This window comes from Salmo salar, chromosome 03 (genome assembly GCF_965601325.2).
Source record: "Salmo salar chromosome 03, fSalSal1, whole genome shotgun sequence".
Classification (NCBI taxonomy): Eukaryota; Metazoa; Chordata; class Actinopteri; order Salmoniformes; family Salmonidae; genus Salmo; species Salmo salar.
Window position 1 is genome coordinate 7883421 of NC_138293.1, and position 22667 is coordinate 7906087.

At 45.3% G+C, this 22667-nt stretch overlaps 1 protein-coding gene across 13 annotated transcripts in view; it reads left to right on the forward strand.

Annotated features, from left to right (window-relative positions):
* The first annotated feature begins 6274 nt into the window (after positions 1-6274).
* prpf4ba (pre-mRNA processing factor 4Ba) overlaps positions 6275-22667 on the forward strand; it is a 30642-nt gene continuing 14249 nt past the window's right edge. For all 13 annotated transcript variants that reach the window (XR_001326904.3, XR_014391823.1, XR_001326912.3 and 10 more), the window contains exons 1-9: positions 6275-6414; positions 6920-8008; positions 9498-9635; positions 13825-13977; positions 14201-14282; positions 15410-15608; positions 17951-18024; positions 18706-18796; positions 20001-20148. Coding sequence is in view for 1 of the 13 variants with exons in the window: in XM_014188527.3 (XP_014044002.1) it covers positions 6362-6414; positions 6920-8008; positions 9498-9635; positions 13825-13977; positions 14201-14282; positions 15410-15608; positions 17951-18024; positions 18706-18796; positions 20001-20148 (2027 nt within the window). In the remaining 12 variants the exon portion in view is untranslated. The remainder of the gene's footprint in view (positions 6415-6919; positions 8009-9497; positions 9636-13824; positions 13978-14200; positions 14283-15409; positions 15609-17950; positions 18025-18705; positions 18797-20000; positions 20149-22667) is intronic.

Sequence of the window (22667 nt, forward strand, 5' to 3'; positions counted from 1 at the left end):
AGTTGGGTACGCACTCGGCCTGAGAGGCCCTTGTTGGCTGTGGAGATGCGAAAGAGGCCCTGGTCATGACGTGAGCTGACTGGGCCATTTATTCATCCTTGGCCTCAGGCTCATTCACCACCACCGAGCCAATTGGACAGGACAGGTTGATGGAGCCGGCAGCGTCCAATAGGAACACGCTCTCCTTACTAGTCCACCATTCTATCCTCTTGACCATAATTTTCACTGTATCTGAAACAGAAGTCCCCCCCCTCCCCCCCTAGAAAACATTTATTTTACCTCACAGGTCTATGCAACGTGTAGGCTCATATCCGAGTTGGAGCTCAGGGCCATGTCACATGACCCGGGATTGATATTGGGCAGTATGCCATACATGGACAGCATGAAGGACATGTGCTCCAAGCCCATATGATCTATCTGGTCATCATCAGCATCCTTTGAGCCAGAATGGAGGTCATCCTCCAGGTTTTAGCTTTGGGAGCCATTTTGGACCAGTTCAACTCCAATCCCTACATCCACCTCTAGGCCATGGACCTTCTCAAGACAGGGTCTCCTAAGTCGTGCCTCTCCAGTATGTGTGTGTGGATGCTGGTGAACTGGCACACTCTGCAGCTGTACACGTTGACCAGGTCTTATTAGCATGGGCAGGACTTCCAATTTTATTGTGATGTGGAACAGGAGACATTAGCCAGAGTCAGGGCAGCAAAACTGCAGTGAGAGGATAAACAGCGTCAAGCAGGGAAACAGGTACAGCAGGGTAACAGGATCTTGAATAATAATGGCTAGAAGCATAAACTGACTGAGCAGAGATTAGGATCTGGCAGAGTGGAAGTGGCAGAACTGAGTACTTGTAGAGGCAGGAGCAGATGTGACAGTACCCCCCCCCCCCCCCCCCCCCCCCCCCCCACGGGCGCCACTTGGCACACAACCCGGCTTGTTAGGGTGTAAGGTGTAAGGTATGGAAATCCTTTTGACCTGGAGTGTAGACTGGAGCTGAAGCACGGCAACGGTTAGCTTGGGATTGGGTCCTGGCGGAGGCACGAAGAACAGACCAGTCCTTCCTCCAGGTGCAATGACAATGGCGCCTGTGGACTGAGTTACCATTAGATGGAGGAAGGCCAGTGACGAAGTCCTGAGCTAGGTGTGACCAGGGGCAACTGGGTATGGGAAGAGGGCGAAGCCGTCCGGACGTAGGTTTGATGGAGGTTTTGTTCCGGGCACAGACCGAGCAAGCTGAGATGAATTCCAGAGTGTCTCTCTCCATGGTGGGCCACCAAAATCACTGCCGCAGGAAGGCGACAGTCCAGTTCATACCAGGGTGACAGGTGAGGTGAGTAGCATGAACCCACTGAAGAATTTCAGAGCAAACTGAATCTGGCACAAACAGAGCCTTACAAGGACCGTTTCCTGGATCAGGCTGGTTCAGCTGAGGCTGACGAACACGGGACACGATCTCCCAGGAGACAGCAGCAATGATGCAGGAGAATGGCTTAATGGTTTCTGGCTTGGTACCTGTGTTGTCTGCGGTGAACTGACGGGAGAAGGCGTCTGGCTTGGTATTCTTAGATCTGGGGCGAGAAAGGTTATACAACCTGCTACTGGGGAGGGGAGCTCCAGGCTAGAGGTCAATAGCACAATCGTACGAGCGATGAGGCGGCTGAGACGGGGTGTGGTGCTTACTGAACACAGGAGCTAAACTGTGATACACTGGAGGAACAGAAGACAGGTCCGGGGGTTCTGGAATGGACTGGGGTGCAGACAAGGCAGGTGGAAGGACAGAATGTAGACAATTGGAATGGCAAAATGTACTCCAAGTAGTAACCCAATCAATCTGGTCCAATCAATCTGTGGGTTGTGTAGTTTTAACCATGGATGGCCCAGAACCAGAGGAGAATAGGGACTGTCGATTATGTGGAAACGTATCTCTTCTTGGTGATTGCCAGAGAGAAGCAGGATGACTGGAACTGTTCTCACAGACACGGGAGAGAAGCTTACCATTGAGAACATAGGCATCGAGAGGGGAATTAAGTGGAACAGTGTCCAGGTCCAACTGGTTGACAACACCTCGGTCCAGAAAGCTCTCGTCGGCAACCGGAATCTATAAGAGCAGCTAGAGGAAAAGCCTGACTCTGCCACACAAGGTTGGCCTCTAACAGGGGTCTCGGGGAAGATGGGCAGGCGATTTGACCCAATAGTATTTTCCCCATATCACCCGAGCCTCTTCTTACTGGACGCAGGGAACAAGTGGAAATCAGGTGACCAACCTGGCCACAGTATAGACAGCTCCTAGTATCGACACGTCGCTGCCTCTCCTCTGGAGATAGATGGGTCCGGCCGAGCTGCATGGGTTCAGGTTCAGAACATGCCTGGAGTTGGGATACAGTCGGAGGAGAATAACAAGGCACTGAAGCAGATGTTAAGGAATTTGCAACCTTAACTAGCTTCTCTCTCCGACGCTCCCGGAGACAGTTGTCAATGCGGATAGTGAGAGAAATGACTTCATCAAGATCATCCCTGGACACCAACTCGTCCTTTAGTGTCTTAGTGAGTGAGTTCCGGAATGCTCCCTGAAGAGCCTCCTCATCCCAGCCGCTCTCTGCGGCGGGAGTGCGGAACTCACATGCCATTTCAGCAACACTCTGGGAGCCTTGACGTCGTTTAGCAGCGTCCTTTCTGCAAACCGGGTGGTCGAAAAACCTTAATCTCCTCTGTAAATCTACTATAGGAGAAGCAAATGGGTGACTATATCTCCCACACAGCAGTGGCCCAGGAAAGCGCTGCTCCACAGAGGCAACCAATCAAAAACTAAATCTTGGCTCGTTCACTAGCATAAGAGTTGGGCTGTTGCTCAAATACTAGTGAACATTGTACCAAAAAAGGCTCTGCAGGTTCCAAGATTACTATCGTAGCACTTTGGAGTAGGAACAAACGGAGGAGGGACAGGTTGTGAGCTTTGGGCGAAGGTTTGATTCTGTAGGACAGACAGGTTCCGTGAAAACTCATTGATAAAACCCTTCTGGAGACTAAGAGCTTGGTCATGTTGATCTGACTCCAGCCTCCAACCACAGAAAGGGAGGGAGGGAGGGAGGGAGGGAGGGGGAGAGAGAGAGAGAGAGAGAGAGAGAGAGAGAGAGAGAGAGAGAGAGAGAGAGAGAGAGAGAGAGAGAGAGAGAGAGTACTGGAGGAATGGCTGCAGGTCAAGCAGACACTGGATGACCACTAGGGGGTGTGGCAGGAGCAGATGTGACACTTCAAAATGGAGATTGCCTCGATGACGCTGCCCAAGCGCTCACAGACGCCATAAAGGGAATTACATAGGGATGCTTTCTCTATCATTCTCTATGGACAGTCTAGACAGCGTTGCCCATGCGCTCACAGACGTCATAATGGGAACTACATAGGGATGCTTTCTCTATCATTCTCTATGGACAGTCTAGACAGCGTTGCCCATGAGCTCACAGACGTCATAATAGGAACTACACAGGGATACTTTCTCTATCATTCTCTATGGGCAGTCTAAACAGGGCAGGTGAGTGCAGGTAGGGTAGACAGAGCAGGTGAGTTCAGGTAGGGTAGACAGAGCAGGTGAGTTCAGGTAGGGTAGACAGAGCAGGTGAGTTCAGGTAGGGTAGACAGAGCAGGTGAGTTCAGGTAGGCTAGACAGAGCAGGTGAGTTCAGGTAGGGTAGACAGAGCAGGTGAGTATAGGTAGGGTAGACAGAGCAGGTGAGTTCAGGTAGGGTAGACAGAGCAGGTGAGTTCAGGTAGGGTAGACAGAGCAGGTGAGTTCAGGTAGGGTAGACAGAGCAGGTGAGTGCAGGTAGGGTGGACAGAGCAGGTGAGTGCAGGTAGGGTAGACAGAGCAGGTGAGTGCAGGTAGGGTAGACAGAGCAGGTAAGTTCAGGTAGGGTAGACAGAGCAGGTGAGTGCAGGTAGGGTAGACAGAGCAGGTAAGTTCAGGTAGGGTAGACAGAGCAGGTGAGTACAGGTAGGGTAGACAGAGCAGGTGAGTTCAGGTAGGGTATACAGAGCAGGTGAGTGCAGGTAGGGTAGACAGAGCAAGTGAGTGCAGGTAGGGTAGACAGAGCAGGTGAGTTCAGGTAGGGTAGACAGAGCAGGTGAGTACAGGTAGGGTAGACAGAGCAGGTGAGTACAGGTAGAGTACACAGAGCAGGTGAGTTCAGGTAGGGTAAACAGAGCAGGTGAGTACAGGTAGGGTAGACAGAGAAGGTGAGTTCAGGTAGGGTAGACAGAGCAGGTGAGTGCAGGTAGGGTAGACAGAGCAGGTGAGTGCAGGTAGGGTAGACAGAGCAGGTGAGTTCAGGTAGGGTAGACAGAGCAGGTGAGTACAGGTAGGGTAGACAGAGCAGGTGAGTACAGGTAGAGTACACAGAGCAGGTGAGTTCAGGTAGGGTAAACAGAGCAGGTGAGTACAGGTAGGGTAGACAGAGCAGGTGAGTGCAGGTAGGGTAAACAGAGCAGGTGAGTGCAGGTAGGGTAGACAGAGCAGGTGAGTTCAGGTAGGGTTGACAGAGCAGGTGAGTACAGGTAGGGTAGACAGAGCAGGTGAGTACAGGTAGGGTAGACAGAGCAGGTGAGTTCAGGTAGAGTAGACAGAGCAGGTGAGTGCAGGTAGGGTTGACAGAGCAGGTGAGTTCAGGTAGAGTAGACAGAGCAGGTGAGTACAGGTAGGGTAGACAGAGCAGGTGAGTTCAGGTAGAGTAGACAGAGCAAGTGTTTTGTGATTGCAGCCTTATTCCACTTTATGTTAATATATTAACGTTTGCAAATACACCCAGTGTATTTATGCAAATGAGGAGCAAATAATTGTCTTTATTTTAACGAAGAAAGAAAATGAAATTCCTGATAAAATAAGAACATTTATATATGAGTGCACTGTAAGAACAAATTGTGATGTTTGACAATAAATATAATACCTGAATTCACACCAAAATCCCTGTACTCATTATTTGTCTGCGGCAGTAAAATGTTTTATATGCTACAACTCACACAAAATGGGTGGTTCGAGTCCTGAATGCTGATTGGCTGAAATATGTAAGCAATAATGCCTTACGGGGTGTGGTATATGGCCAATATACCACGGCTAAGGGCTGTTCTTAAGCACGACACAGGGCGGAGTGCCTGGATACAGTCCTTAGCCGTGGTATATTGGCCATATACAACAAACCCCAGAGGTGCCTTATTGCTATTATTTACTGGTTACCAACGTAATTAGAGGTGTAAAAATAATTGTTTTTGTCATACCCGTGGTATACGGTCTGATATACCACGGATTTCAGCCATTCAGCCTTCAGGACTTGAACCACTCAGTTTATAACAGATCATATACCAAGGGTATCCTCTAATTACGTTATAACCAGTTTATAATAGCAATAATGCACCTTCGGGGTTTGTGCTATACTGTATGGCCAATATGCACGGCTAAGGGCTGTAAACACTGAATGTGCTGGAATATACCATTTTTCTAAAAATGGTTTATCTACTCACCACTAACATTACATTTGTTAAAACATCTTGTCAGTCATCACCAGAAGTTTCAGGTAGCTAGCTAGCCAGCTAATGTTAACATAGACTTACAGTCCATAGCTTGTTAGACTATCCGACAATGATGTCCCCGTTATGTCAGCCATGAGTACATGCGTACAGTATGAAATGTAAACACATCCGATTCCGAAACAAACTGGATCCAAGCATACAAATGAGCCAACCCATGCTGACCTTTTAGGGACCACTGTCAATAGTATGCTTAGTTTCTGTGCAGTAAATTACTTATTGTCTTATTGAAACATTTTATGTAATAAGTCAGCGTATAATAGTTTGTAAAATCAAAGTATACGCAAAAAGAAGATTCATTATTTCGAAATCTCATATAGGGGATACAAACAAAAAAACTTTAAAGACAACGCTTTTGTTTGTCTCGCTTTCCTATCCATTGCGCATGTCCAAAGTAAACGATGGGCGGATTCGATTACGCTGAACTCCGGGGCACCGAGTAGGAGCTCCTTCAACTCGAAAAGTAATCTGTGTCGCTCGCTCATTTTATCAACAAAGTAACATAGTGCATCGTCAAGAAACATAAAACATATATTTTCCATACATTTTGGGGGGAATTTCCCATGCAATCAATTTTGCGTGGGAAAACACAGAGTCCTACTAATTACAACACGTGCTAAATTACAACATATTTGTTTTTAGCCGACTTCGTCATGGGCATTGAACGGGGCACCTGCCTCACGCCCGGGAGGCAGCCAGTTCCACATCGAATGCAACCAACTTTTAACTAATGCGAAACACGCAAACACGGGCGCCTGGACGAGATTAATCGAATCCCCTCACTGAAAATGGCTGCCGTTGACTTTATAATGTTAACTGGTGACAGCGAGAAAAAACAAGCGTAAGCAATTTTTTTTGATTGTGTTTTAGGTAGCTATAATGTATAGTTTTTCATATGGGTTATTCTGCGCATGGTCATAACCAGTTATTGTTTAAAAAAAAAAAATCGTGTTATATACGCGTCGTTAGCCAGAGCCTGTATCGCTTCTAGCTAGCTAGCTAGCTAGCTTACAAGCCTATGTCATAGTAATGCAACTCGGATAAATACTGGACAAGGTTAGCCAAGACCCCCAGCCGTTTACTATATTCAAGAGCTAGATCATCTGATTCAACTTGCCAATCCTCAAGCCCCTGACTAGCTAATTTAATCAGTTGGGCTTGTTTAAACTGCAACAAAATTGTGTAACGACTGGGGGGTCCCCAAGGAAAGGTCTGAGAAACACTCAAGTTGCACAACTAGTTGTTGTAGAATAAACCAGCAATAGTTGTCAAATGAACCGATTATCATGGAGCATTCCAGTTGATTAATTATTACATTACTCCTTCCCATATCCTGTCGTGTGCAGGGGAGAGAAAGCAGAGAGTGGCAATGAAGAGGAAAACCAGGACCTGTCAGAGGAGGAAGGAGGCACCAGGAAGGCAGACGCCAGTTCGTCGAAGCGCATGGTCGCCGCGACCTCAGCCAAGACCAAGAAAAAGAAACACAGGCACCGCAGCAAACACAAGAGACACAAGCAGTCTTCACCTCAGGACAAGGAGCGACGCCACAAGCACCGGCACAAGCGCAAAAAGCACAAGCGTAAAGACAGCCCCTTGACTGACGGCTTCCCCACCGGTGGCGACAACAACGCTTTCCCATACTCTTCCTCCGCCAAGCCGCCGAGACTGGAAGACGATGAGATGGCGCTTCTGGAGGAGCTGGAGAAACAGAGGGCCCTGATCCAAGCCGAGCTGGACAGTGAACTGACTGAGGGGGGCAGGGGGGTACAGTCGGGCATGGGGCTCATACTCCAGGGATACCACTCTGGGGAGGAGGAGGATGGGGAGATTCAGGGGGAGAGGATGTGCAACGGGCAGCACTTGCGGAGAGGGGCAACGGGGCCCGTGGCTGGCTCAGGCTCGCAGACTGCTAAAGACACCGGTAGAGTCCAGCGAGAGTCGACAGATGCCGGCAAAGCTAAGCAGAACAATCCCAATAAAAACGGCAGGAAGAGAAAGATGGACGGCAAGACCAAGGATCAGATGAGAGGACTGAGCACGTCCAGGGATAGAGACAACAGGAGACATTCCAGGAGTGCAGATTGCTTCAAGGAAAGGGCACGGGTATCCAAGTCTCCTCCTGGCACTAGCAAGCCTTCCCTGCCGGCTCAAAGCAGAGAGGCCCAAAACCAGGACAAACACAAGAAGCCGATCAAGTCCCCCGCCAAGGATGCTTCCTCTGGGAATGAGAACTGCTCTCCTGGCCTACGAAGGAGGCCGCCAGGCCCCGCCTCCCAGCTGCAGCGCAGCAAGTCCCCATCACAGTGCCGGGACCCCCGGGCCTCCTCCGAAGCCGAGCGACGGGCCAGGTCACCGCCACCACCCAGAGGGGGCCACCCAAGCTCCCCGGAGAGTCAAAGGAGAGAGGTGGACCGACTGAGACTCTCACCTGGCAGGTCAGAACATTGTTTGGCCTCATGTCGATTCCCCCCCCCCACACACACACACACACACACACACACACACACACACACACACACACACACACACACACACACACACACACACACACACACACACCACATCACAACAACAAAAAAATCATCCAAGTTGATGAGTTAAGAAATGTGGCCTTTTGTGTTTAATACAGATAAACAGGCAATTTTGTTTTCAAGGAGGAGATGCATCTTCTCACAACCATGTAAAGGCTCCACAAATTAATTTACTGGTAACATTGTGACAAACCATTAGGTTCGGGTTGTCACTCTCCCGTTGGGATAGACCATGAGCATTGGGGGGGTTGTATTCATTAGTTCACACTGTAGCGAAACGGTTTACAATGAATAGTAGTGTTTCTTATGGGGCAAATGTAGCTTAGTCCCTTTCCGTTTCAGCTGGTTGCTTCCGTTTGGTTTCTAGTGAATACGATGGTGTTAGACACCACACCGAGGATGGTTAAGGAGCCGAGCTCACATTTTAAAACTACATCTCAGTTAAAATAATAATAAGATATTATATCGTCACATACACCGGATAGATGCAGTGAAATGTGTTGTTTTACAGGGTCAGCCGTAGCAGTGTGATAGATGCAGTGAAATGTGTTGTTTTACAGGGTCAGCCGTAGCAGTGTGATAGATGCAGTGAAATGTGTTGTTTTAAAGGGTCAGCCTCAGTAGTACAGCGCCCCTGGAGCAAATTAGGGTTAAGTTCTATGCTCAAGGGCACCTCGACAGATCTTTCACCTTGTCTACTCGGGTATTCGAAATGGTGACTTTTCAGTTACTAGCCCAACGCTCTAATTGCAAGTAGACAGCTGCTTTATCCAGTATTTTATTTGATTTATTTAACCTTTATTTAACTAGGCAAGTCGGTTAAGAACAAATTCTTATTTACAATGACAGCCTACCAAAAGGCCTCCTGCGGGGATGGGGGCCTGGGATTAATAATAAAAATACAATAAAAATATAGGGCAAAACACACATCACAACACTACATAAAGAGAGACCTAAGACAACAACATAACACAGCATGGTAGCAACATGACATGGTAGCAGCACAAAAACATGGTACAAACATTATTGGGCAAAGTCAACAGCACAAAGGTCAAGAAGGTAGAGACAACAATACATCATACAAAGCAGCCACAACTGTCAGTAAGCGTGTCCATGATTGAATCTTTGTAAGGGTCTATCAGCAGAATCTGAAGCAGATAAAAGCCACGAAGAAGAAAGGAGTGTTGACGTAAGACCAGCACTTAATTGCCACGTGGAAGATGGCATGTGTCATCATGCCGCAATATTCCCATCCACACATAGTCCAGTTTACTTCACCCACACATTGAATTCGTGTCCAAATTAAATCACCCCCCCCCCCCCCCCTTTTTTAGGTAATACATGGAGAACATTGAATGTGTAACCCCTTGTCCTGTTGCTGCGTGACCTTCAGGATTCGGAGCCAGGACGAGGCAGGGGGCCGCAGGGATGCCAGCGCAGCTCTAGGTGCCCGGCGACGGCTTAGCCGCTCACCATTCAGGAGGAGGTGTTGCTCTCCCAGGAGACGCAGCAGGTCTCCATTCAGAAGGAGGTGGGTGGAGGTACTTTTGTCCCCATATGTCTGATAACTGTACTATCCCCACCTGTGTTGTGTGTATATGTCTGATAACTGTACTATCCCCACCTGTGTTGTGTGTATATGTCTGATAACTGTACTATCCCCACCTGTGTTGTGTGTATATGTCTGATAACTGTACTATCCCCACCTGTGTTGTGTGTATATGTCTGATAACTGTACTGGCCGCACCTGTGTTGTGTATATGTCTGTGAGAGTCTAAAAATACACAAGTCATTCTATCCCAATTCTCTGTCCGATGGTCTACTTAGACCGAAACGTCATTCTTTATTTTAATCTTTACTTACACAAAAAAAAAAAAATATATATATATATATATAATATATATATATATTAAATAAATAAATATATATTAAATAAATAAATATATATATATTAAATAAATAAATATTAAATAAATAAATAATGGGGAGTGTTGCAATTTGCCTATTTTGAGGTTATCGTAGTTCTTCTAATTGTATTGTCACGTAACCGGATAGGTGCAGTGAAGTGTTGTTTTACAGGATCAGTTCAGTGAAATGTGTTGTTTTACAGGATCAGTTCAGTGAAATGTGTCGTTTTACAGGATCAGTTCAGTGAAATGTGTCGTTTTACCAGGATCAGTTCAGTGAAATGTGATGTTTTACAGGATCAGCCATAGTAGTACGACGCCCCTGGAGCAAGTTAGGGTTAAGGGCCTTGCTCAAGGGCACATTGACAGATTGTTCACCTTGTTGGCTCGGGGATTCGCACCAGCTACCATTCGGTTACTGGCCCAACGCTCTAACCGCTAGTTTACCTGCCGCCCTATCATGTTTTTCTTCAAGATTCAATAGTTTATACTGTGCATTCGGAAAGTATTCAGACCCATTGACTTTTTCCACATCTTGTTACGTTACAGCCTTATTCTACAATTAATAAAATACAAATGATCAATCTACACACAATACCCCATAATGACAAAGCAAAAACAGGTTTTTAGAAATGTTTGCACATTTATATAAATATTCAGACCCTTACACTCAGTATTTTGTTGAAGCACCTTTGGCAGCGATTACATCCTCAAATCTTCTTGGGTATGATGCTACAACCTTGGCACACCCCTGTTTCTCTCATTCTTCTCTGCAGATCCTCTCAAGCTTTGTCAGGTTGGATGGGGAGTGTCGTTGCACAGCTATTTTCAGGTCTCTCCATAGATGTTCAATTGGGTTCAAGTCCAGGCAGTGCCTGGGCTCAAGGACATTCGGAGACTTGTCCTGAAGCCACCTGTTCCAGAGAGCTTTTCATCAAGGATGTCTCTGTATGTTGCTCTGTTCGTCTTTCCCTCAATCCTGGCTAGTCTCCCAGTCCCTCCCGCTGAAAAACATCCCCACAGCATGATGCTGCCACCACAATGCTTCACCGTAGGGATGGTGCCTGGTTTCCTCCAGACGTGATGCTTGGCATTCAGGCCAAATAATTCAATCTTGGTTTCATCAGACCAGAGAATCTTGTTTCTCATGGTCTTAAGAGTCCTTTAGGTGCCTTTTGACAAACTCCAAGCGGGATGTCCTGTGCCTCTTACTGAGGAGTGGCTTCCGTCTGGCCACTCTACCATAAAGACCTGATTGGTGGAGTGCTGCAGAGATGGTTGTCCTTCTGGAATGTTCTACTATCTCCACAGAGGAACTCTGGAGCTCTGTCAGAGTGACCATCGGGTTCTTGGTCACCTCCCTGACCAAGGCCCTTCTCCCCTGATTTCTCAGTTTGGCCAGGTGACCGGCTCTAGGAAGAGTCTTGGTGGTTCCAAACTTTTTCCTTTTAAGAATGATGGAGGCCACTGTGTTCTGAGGGACCTTCAATGTTGCAGAAATTGTTTGGTACCCTTCCCCAGATCTGTGCCTTGACACAATCCTGTCTCGGAGCTCTACAGACAATTCCTTCGACCTCATTGGATTGGTTTTTGCTCTGACATGCACTGTCAACTGTGGGACCTTGTATATTTGTACCAGTCAAAAGTTTGAACACACTCATTCCAGAGTTTATCTTTATTTTTACAGTTTTCTACATTGTAGAATAATAGTGAAGACATCAACTATGAAATAACACATAGATTTTTTACATTTTTTATTTTACCTTTTATTTAACTAGGCAAGTCAGTTAAGAACAAATTCTTATTTTCAATGACGGCCTAGGAACAGTGGGTTAACTGCCTTGTTCAGGGGCAGAACGACAGATTTGTACCTTGTCAGCTCGGGGATTCGAACTTGCAACCTTTCGGTTACTAGGCTACCCTGCCACCAGGGAGTGTTAAACAAATAAAATATATATTTTTAATTATTTTTTATTACTTTACCCCTTTTTCTCCCCAATTTCGTGGTATCCAATTGTCCCATCGCTGCAACTCCCGTATGGACTCGGGGGAGGCGAAGGTCGAGAGCCGTACGTCCTCCGAAACACAACCCAGCCAAGCCGCACTTTATATTTACGGTTCTTTAAAGTAGCCACCCTTTGCCTAGATGACAGCTTTGCACACTCTTGGCATTCTCTCAACCAGCTTCATGAGGTAGTCACCTGGAATGCATTTCAATTAACATGTGTCTTGTTAATTTGTGGAATTTCTTTCCTTCTTAATGTGTTTGAGCCTATCAGTTGTGTTGGGACAAGGTAGGGGGGTATACAGAAGATAGCCCTATTTGGTAAAAGTACCAAGTCCATATTATGGCAAGAACAGCTCAAAAAAGCAAAGAGAAACAACAGTCCATCATTACTTTAAGACATGAAGGTCAGTCAATACGGAAAAAGCCAATAACTTTTAAAGTTTCTTCAAGTGCAGTCGCAAAAACCATCAAGCGCTATGATGAAACTAGCTCTCATGAGGACCGCCACAGGAAAGGAAGACCCAGAGTTACCTCTGTTGCAGAGGACAAGTTAATTTATACTTACCAGCCTCAGAAATCGGCAATTAACTGCACCTCAGATTGCAGCCCAAATAAATGCTTCACAGAGTTCAAGTAACAGACACATCTCAACATCAACTGTTCAGAGGAGACTGCGTGAATCAGGGCTTCATGGTCGAATTGCTGCAAAGAAACCACTACTAAAGGACACCAATAAGAAGAAGAGACTTGCTTGGGCCAAAAAAACACAAGCAATGGATATTATGGCAGTAGAAATCTGTTCTTTGGTCTGATGAGTCCAAATTTGCCATTTTTGGTTCCAACCGCCTTGTCCACCACTTGGTGTTTTAGAATTCAAGGCACACTTAACCAGCATGGCTACCATAGCATTCTGCAGCGATACGCCATCCAATCTGGTTTGCGCTTGGTGAAACTATATCATTTGTTTTTCAGCAGTACAATGACCCAAAACACACCTCCAGGCTGTGTAAGGGCTATTTGACCAAGAAGGATTGCTGCATCGGATTACCTGGCCTCCACAATCACCCGACCTCAACCCAATTGAGATGGTTTGGGATGAGTTGGACCGCAGAGTTAAGGAAAAGCAGCCAACAAGTGCTCAGCATATGTGGAAACTCCTTGTTGGAAAAGCATTCCAGGTGACTTTCTTATGAAGCTGGTGGAGAGAATGCCAAGAGGGTGCAAAGCTGTTTACTTTGAAGAATCTCAAATATATACTTTTTTTTTTAAATAACACTTTTTTTGGTTTGTACTTGATTCCATATGTGTTATTTCATAGTTTTGATGTCTTCACTATTATTATACAATGTCGAAAATTGTAAAAATGAGTCGGTATGTCCTTACTTTTGACTCGTAGTGTGTGTGCATTTCCAAATCATGTCCAATCAATTGAATTTACCACAGGTGGACTCCAATCAAGTTGTGAAAACAGGATGCACCTGAGCTCAATTTCGTGTCTCATAGCAAAGGGTCTGAATACTTATGTAAATAAGGTATTTCTGTTTTTTATTTAAAAAGTTTGCTAAAATGTGTGAACCTGTTTTCACTTTGTTATTATGGGGTATTTTGTGTAGATTGATGAGGATTTTTTGTATATATACATTTTAGAATAAGGCTGTATTGTAACAAAATATGGAAAAGGGGAAGGGGTCTGAATACTTTCCGAATGCACTGTATATCATTAATTGAAATGCCCATTGAACATCGGGAAATCTTACATATTGCATCTGACTTTTGCTTTTCTTTACTGTGACTCTTCTACGTAGGTCATTGGATCGGGACAGGCTGGGACGGAGGCCGCAGTGGGGTTCCAGATCCCAGGAGGGGAGGCAGAGACTGAGCCGGGACAGAGAGGACAAGTTCAAGGGCAGCCTCTCGGAGGGAATGAAGGTTGACAAGGAGGACTCTGAAGATGAAGTGTAGGCAGTTCACTTGGGATTTAATTTGAGTTGTTTACTGTTTACCTCCAGATGTGTTGAATGGATGGTTCATACACAAATGATACAACATGAATCCATTTCATTGTCATTAATTAAATGACGCACCATTTTTAGCAATGTAAGCTTTTGTCTATGGGTGTGGGGTGGACGACCACGTGTGTGTGTGTGTGTGTGTGTGTTGACGTGGTTTGTCCTGTAATAGGCTGGAAGATTACGACGTGGATGAGGACGACGAGGAGGCTCTCATCGAACAGAGGAGGCTACAGCGTCTGGCCATCGTCCAGGTGGGTAAAAAGACGTATGACATCATCATCATCATCCCCTCTGTACCGACCTAACTTAACCAGAGCCACACAGCCATGTTGCTACAATATGTATTTTAACCTTTCTTTATTGGCTATTGTCATGCACAGCATGCAAACATGACACACACAGCTGTTTGATTGTTAGTTTAACAATTTGAACAGACACACACAGACACACATACTCTGGCAACACCCCTAATCCCAGGTTTTGTGTTGCTTAGTGCCAAGGGAGTCAATCAAAATGCTTAATGGCACGCCCACCTTTTCATTAGCCGATCGGGTCCTGGTCTGTTGATCACATTAGTTTCTGGTTGTTGTGTAAGAGGACTACACCGGTAGGCAGGAAGATGGCTGGGCTGAGCGACAGAGGGGAGGGCAGTGTATTCTGTATTCCTGGAAAATACAACCTCCCCCTCTCTCGCTCTCCCTGTCCACCAACCTCACTCACCCTGTCCACCAACCTCCCTCTCTCTGCCTATCCACAAACCTCCCTCTCTCGCTCTCTCTCCCTGTCCACCAACAACCATAATTCCTGTAGGCCCTTCCCTCCCAGCACACCACTAAGAATACCAATAATTATGACCATATAGAGATGATTTTGTATGCACAATTTTATTTTTTTATGATTTAGAAAAGGGTGCAAATTTTGAAGTGTTTCATGTTTATAATCACTGGAGAATAAACTTCTTGTGCTCCGATTGCAACTATCCTATCAACGTGATCTGAAGTACTGTAATATCCTATGTCACTTTTACCCCAAGCTACATGTACATATTACATCAATCACCTCTACTACCTTGTACCCCAGCACATTGACTCCATATCGGTACGCCTCTTTATTGTTATTTTGTGTTACCATTTTTTTTTTGTATGTGCTACTTTTTTTCTTTCTTTTAAACACTGTTGGTTAAGGGCTCGTAAGCATTTCACGGTAAAGTCTACACCGGTTGTATTCAGTGCATGTGACAAATAAAATTTGATTTTGATTTGACATGTGCATTGTGTGCGTATGTATTTGTGTCTGTTTTTATACATATTCTCGTGCCTGTGCTTGCATATTTTTGCTGACGTGTGTGTGTGTGTGTTTTTTTTCTTTCTGTGAACAGAAGTACAAGGGAGGGAACGAGGACAGTAACATGTCGGAGCCCGGCAGCCCGCAGAGCAGCCAGCGCAGCCGCTCTCCCTCGCCAGACGACATCCTGGAGCGTGTGACGGCCGACGTCAAAGAGTACGAGCGGGAAAACATGGACACCTTTGAAGAAAACATCAAGGCTAAGCACAACCTCATCGAACAGGAGAAAGATGGTAAACATATGTGCTGTATATACAGTTGAAGTCGTACGTTTACATACACCTTAGCCAATTACATTTAAACTCAGTTTTTCACAATTCCTGACATTTAATCCTCATAAAAAAATCCCTGTCTTAGGTCAATTAGGACCACCACTTTTATTTTAAGGATTTGAAATGTCAGAATAATAGCAGAGAATTATTTTTCAGCTTTTATTTTTTTCATCACATTCCCAGTGGGTCAGAAGTTTACATACACTCAATTAGTATTTGGTAGCATTGCCTTTAAATTGTTTAACTTGGGTCAAACGTTTCGGGTAGCTTTCCGCAAGCTTCCCACAATAAGTTGAGTGAATTTTGGCCCATTCCTTCTGACAGAGCTGGTATAACTGAGTCAGGTTTGTCGGCCTCCTTGCTCACACGCTTTTTCAGTTCTGCCCACAAATTTTGAGGTCAGGGCTTTGTGATGGCCACTCCGATACCTTGACTTTGTTGTCCTTAAGCCATTTTGCCACAACTTTGGAAGTATGCTTGGGGTCGTTGTCCATTTGGAAGTTCCATTTGCGCCTAAGCTTTAACTTCCTGACTGAGGTCTTGAGATGTTGCTTCAATATAGCCACATAATTTCCCTTTCTCATGATGCCATATATTTTGTGAAGTGCACCAGTCCCTCCTGTAGCAAAGCACCCCCACAACATGATGCTGCCACCCTGTGCTTCAGGGTTGGGATGGTATTCTTCGGCTTGCAAGCCTCCCCCTTTTTCCTCCAAACATAACGATGGTCATTATGGCCAACAGTTCTATTTTTGTTTCATCATACCAGAGGATATTTCTCCAAAAAGTATGATCTTTGTCTCCATGTGCAGTTGCAAACTATAATCTGGCTTTTTTATGGCGGTTTTGGAGCAGTGGCTTCTTCCTTGCTGAGCGGCCTTTCAGGTTATGTTGATATAGGACTCGTTTTACTGTGGATATAGATACTTTTGTGCCTGTTTCCTCCAGCATCTTTACAAGGTCCTTTGCTGTTGTTCTGGGATTGATTTGCACTTTTCGCACCAAAGTACGTTCATCTCTAGGAGACAAAGTGTCTCCGTCCTGAGCGGTATGACGGCTGCGTGGTCCCATGGTGTTTATACTTGCGTACTATTGTTTGTACAGATGAATGTGGTAACCTCAGGCATTTGGAAATTGCTCCCATGGATGAACCAGACTTATGGAGGTCTACAATTTTTTTCCCCGAGGTCTTGGCTGGTATCTTTTGATTTTCCCATGATGTCAAGCAAAGAGGCACTGAGTTTGAAGGTAGGTCTTGAAATACATCCACAGGTACACCTCCAATTGACTCAAATGATGTCGACTAGCCTATCAGAAACTTCTAAAGCCATGACACCATTTTCTGGAATTTTCCAAGCTGTTTAAAGGCATAGTTAGGTTAGTGTGTGTAACTTCTGACCCACTGGAATTGTGATACAGTGAATTATAAGTGAAATAATCTGTCTGTAAACAATTGTTGGAAAAATTACTTGTGTCATGCACAAAGTAGATGTCCTAACGGACTTGGCAGAACTATAGTTTGTTAACAAGAAATTTGTGGTGGTTGAAAAACGAGCTTTAATGTCTCCAACCTATGTGTATGTAAACTTCCGACTTCAACTTTAAGTGTGTGTGTGTACATCAGACCTGTCAACTAAGACATAGACCTATGTGAAATACTTTCAACTAATTAATCTATGCTTGGTACATTATGGAAACCATAGATTACTCTGTTGTTAATACCATGAAGTGTCTAACCCAGGTGGGTGTTTGTCTGATGCAGTAGTAACAGCCACAGCAGCACTCGGCATGTTTGTTTGTCTGATGCAGTAGTAGCAGCAAAAGCAGGCTCAGTAATAGTCGTCAGGCTAGTAGTAGTGATTCAGAAGTGGAAAGGGGATACCTAGTCAGTTGTACGACTGAATGCATTCAACTGAAATGTGTCTTAAGCATTTAACCCAACCCCTCTGAATCGACATCTACGTCTTCAGCGCCTGGGGAACACTGGGTTAACTGCCTTGCTCAGGGGCAGATCGTTTTTTTTTTTTTTTTTTTACCTTGTCAGCTCGGGGATTCAATCCAGCAACCTTTCGGTTACTGGCCCAATGCGCCTACCCACCAGGCTACTTGGACGTTGATCGATTTCAAATATAGTCTATTACGCAATTACTTATTATGATGTTCATTTCTCATGTACTCTGACTTCTTAATCAATGAAATAGATTTTTTTTTTAAGTCATATTGACATCAGCAGTTATGTCAAAGTGCTTTTACAGTTTTAACAGTGCTTCAGATTAAACTCTACCCCCTTTCTTTCCTAAAAGGAACCAACCCCAAAAAACCTTCCGCCCCCGACATGTTTACCGAATCGGATGACATGTTCGCCGCCTACTTTGACGTGAGTACTCCTCCTGTTGCTTTGATTCCATTGCGTTGTTTGGACTCTGACCACCATGACTTGTGCCAATGTGTCTTCAACTTTTTTTTTTTTTTAAATGAAGTTGTCTATGGAATAGGATCCTGTCAGATAGGGTTGCTAAGAGTGGTGTCCGTGTCTCGGGTCGCCCTTGTATTATTACTGTCCAAACACGCGTCTGTCAGCGGGTAACTTTAGACCGAGCCACAGCTGTTTTCTCTGGTGACCTTTCTGTGAGGCGACTGAGAACTGCTAGTCCGATTTGAGTCGAGATAAGCGCGCAAGTTGGGACTTTCGCGTAAATCATTTGTTGATGTCAGTGCGGGACCAAAGGTTTACCGCGTCAATCTCAAGTCAGAATACCACCTCAGCTGTGGTTTTGTATTGTAGCCTGACAGTCAGACCTTGGTTCAAATAGTATTTGTTTTTTCTTTAAACTACTTTGAGCGTTTAAATGAGCCTGCATGGGGTGCCAGATGGACAGCATTTGCACATTTGGGACTGTTCCTTTGGTTCCATTGCACTAGGCAAGCTCAATCAAGCACAGATTCCCATCAGAATAATGATAACTGATTTCTTGAAAGGAAAAAAAAAAACTAACATTGGAAAAACCATTTTGGTCTCCCGTCATACTAACACTTAAGTGATTTGTGGCCACTGCAGAGTGCAAGGTTTCGAGCAGCAGGTATCGGGAAGGACTTTAAGGAGAACCCCAACCTCCGAGACAACTGGACAGACGCAGAGGGATACTACCGTAAGTCCATTTGGCATTAAAGCTCCTTCCTTATTCTGTTCATTTATATGTTTGCTTATTCATTCATTTAATCACTACTGAACAATACATATAAAACGCAACATGCAACAATTTCAAAGACTTTACTGAGTTACATTTCGTATAAGGAAATCAGTCAATTGAGATGAATTCCTTAGGCCCTAATCTATGGATTTCACATGACTGGGCAGGGGTGTAGCCATGGGTGGGCCTTGGAGGGCACCCACTGAGGGGCCAGACTCTGCCAATCAGAATGAGACTACCCTTACAAGAGGGCTTTATTACGGACAGAAATACTCCTCAGCGCTCCACCCAAATAAGATTTTTGTGTGGATGGAATATTTCTGGGATCTTTTATTTCAGCTCATTAAACATGGAACTAACCCTTTACATGTTGCGTTTTTATATTTTATGTTGGATGTTTATTTATATTCCGGTCTCTGACATTGCGTGTTCTGATATTTCTTAATGTCTGTGTATTTTTTTTTACATTTTTACTGCTAGATATTACTTTTAGAGCTAGAGGAACAAGCATTTCGCTGCAGCTGCTATAACATCTGCACATGACGTGACCAATAAACTTTGATTTGCCCGAAAATGTGAAGATGGTTGTTTACATGCAAAATTGCCATTTCTTGTTGGTCGCTAAATCAAACAAGGAGGAATCAGAAAATCTGTTTTACTCACCTGCTACATCGGACGCGTAACTTTTGCTTAGCGTGAGACGCTCCAGTTAATTTCAACAAGTCCTGAGCATAACCATGCCGGCTCTGTTTGAGCATAATATTCAGTTCTGGTTCTATTTTCAAGATTTCGACACGCAGCTCATGCCTGAGAGCAAAAGGATATTGTGGCTAGCGTTCTGCTCGCACAGACCAAAAGTTACTCTTCCAGTGTAGCAAAAAATAAAGTGTGTTAGGAATTGTGTTTTTATTACATTTTTTATTTATTTTCTTCCTAATGGTGCAACCATAGAGCAAGCTCACTTGCCCGGCTGCCATGAATCCCATAAATTGTCAGTCCTTTCACTTAAACATTGGGAATGAACCATAAAGATCTGTTTTAGGCCTACTGGAATTCTTTGTAGTTTTTTGTTTACTTGCAACAGGGCAAACGCTTAAGGTCAATCCCTACTTATTCATAACCAATTAGCTAATACATTCAATGTCTTTTTGCTATTTGACAGGACTCAATATCGGGGAGAAACTGGACAAGCGGTATAGTGTGTACGGCTACACGGGGCAGGGCGTGTTCAGCAACGTCATCCGAGCCCGTGACGTGGCCCGCGCCAGCCAGGAGGTTGCTATTAAGATCATTCGGAACAACGAGCTCATGTGAGTGTCGTTTACCAATAGCTAGTCTTGCACCCGGTTCAGTAGGCAGAACATTTTTTGAAACTGGAGAGATTGACTACAGCTCAGCGTTCAACACCAAGCTCATCACTAAGCTAAGGACCCTTAGATTAAAACACCTCCCTCTGCAACTGGATTCTGGACTTCCTGACGGGCTGCCCCTAGGTTGATTATTTTTTTAGGATCCCAATTAGCTGAAGCCAATGGCGACAGCTATCTTCCTGGGGTCTGACACATTCCGAAAAATACATTAGAAGAAGTGGTGAGGGTAGGCAACAACACATCCACCACGGGGGCCCCTCAGGGGTGCATGCTTAGTCCCCTCCTGTACTCCCTGTTCACCCACGATTGCATGGCCACGCAAAACTCCAGCACTAAGTTTGCCGACGACACGATAATGGTGGGCCTGATCAGAGGATGAGCTGGCCTATAGGGAGGAGGTCAGAGACCTGGCAGTGTGGTGCCTGGACAACAACCTCTCCCTCAATGCCAGCAAGACAAAGGAGCTGATCGTGGACTACAGGAAATGGAGCACGCTCCCATTTACATCAACGTGGCTGTAGTGGAGCGGGTCGAGAGCTTCAAGTTACTCTGTGTCCACATCACGAAGGATCTACAGTGAGGGGGAAAAAAGTATTTGATCCCCTGCTGATTTTGTACGTTTGCCCACTGACAAAGAAATGATCAGTCTATAATTTTAATGGTAGGTTTATTTGAACAGTGAGAGACAGAATAACAACAAAAAAGTCCAGAAAAACGCATGTCAAAAATGTTATAAATTGATTTGCATTTTAATGAGGAAAATAAGTATTTGACCCCCCTCTCAATCAGAAAGATTTCTGGCTCCCAGGTGTCTTTTATACAGGTAACGAGCTGAGATTAGGAGCACACTCTTAAAGGGAGTGCTCCTAATCTCTGTTTGTTACCTGTATAAAAGACACCTGTCCACAGAAGCAATCAATCAGATTCCAAACTCTCCACCATGGCCGAGACCAAAGAGCTCTCCAAGGATGTCAGGGACAAGATTGTAGACCTACACAAGGTTGGAATGGGCAACAAGACCATCGCCAAGCAGCTTGGTGAGAAGGTGACAACAGTTGGTGCGATTATTCGCAAATGGAAGAAACACAAAGAACTGTCAATATCCCTCGGCCTGGGGCTCCATGCAAGATCTCACCTCGAGGAGTTGCAATGATCATGAGAACGGTGAGGAATCAGCCCAGAACTACACGGGAGGATCTTGTTAATGATCTCAAGGCAGCTGGGACCATAGTCACCAAGAAAACAATTGGTAACACACTACACCGTGGACTGAAATCCTGCAGCGCCCGCAAGGTCCCCCTGCTCAAGAAAGCACATATACATGCCCGTCTGAAGTTTGCCAATGAACATCTGAATGATTCAGAGGACAACTGGGTGAAAGTGTTGTGGTCAGATGAGACCAAAATGGAGCTCTTTGGCATCAACTCAACTCGCCATGTTTGGAGAAGGAGGAATGCTGCCTATGACCCCAAGAAAACCATCCCCACCCTCAAACATGGAGGTGGAAACATTATGCTTTGGGGGTGTTTTTCATCTAAGGGTACAGGACAACTTCACCGCATCAAAGGGATGATGGACGGGGCCATGTACCGTCAAATCTTGGGTGAGAACCTCCTTCCCTCAGCCAGGGCATTGAAAATGGGTCGTGGATGGGTATTCCAGCATGACAATGACCCAAAACACACGGCCAAGGCAACAAAGGAGTGGCTCAAGAAGAAGCACATTAAGGTCCTGGAGTGGCCTAGCCAGTCTCCAGACCTTAATCCCATAGAAAATCTGTGGAGGGAGCTGAAGGTTTGAGTTGCCAAACGTCAGCCTCGAAACCTTAATGACTTGGAGAAGATCTGCAAAGAGGAGTGGGACAAAATCCGGCCGGAGATGTGTGCAAACCTGGTGGCCAACTACAAGAAACGTCTGACCTCTGTGATTGCCAACAAGGGTTTTGCCACCAAGTACTAAGTCATGTTTTGCAGAGGGGTCAAATACTTATTTCCCTCATTAAAATGCTCATCATTTTATACAATTTTTAACATGCGTTTTTCTAGATTTTTTTTTGGTATTCTGTTTCTCACTGTTCAAATAAACCTACCATTTAAATTATAGACTGATCATTTCTTTGTCAATGGGCATATGTACAAAATCAGCAGGGGATCAAATACTTTCTACCCTCACTGTATCATGGTCCACATACGCCAACAGTTGTGAAGAGGGCATGACAACGCCTCTTCCCCCTCAGGAGGATGAGAAGATTTGGCTTTTGGCCCTCAGATCCTCAAAAGGTTCTACAGCTGCGCCATTCAGAGCATCTTGACTGGCTGCATCACCGCTTGGTATGGCAACTGCTTGGCAGTTGTAGCGACCACAAGGCGCTACAGAGGGTAGTGTGTACAGCCCAGTACAGCGCTCCCTGCCATCAAGGACCTCCAATACCAGGGGAAGGCCCTAAAAATGGTCAGACT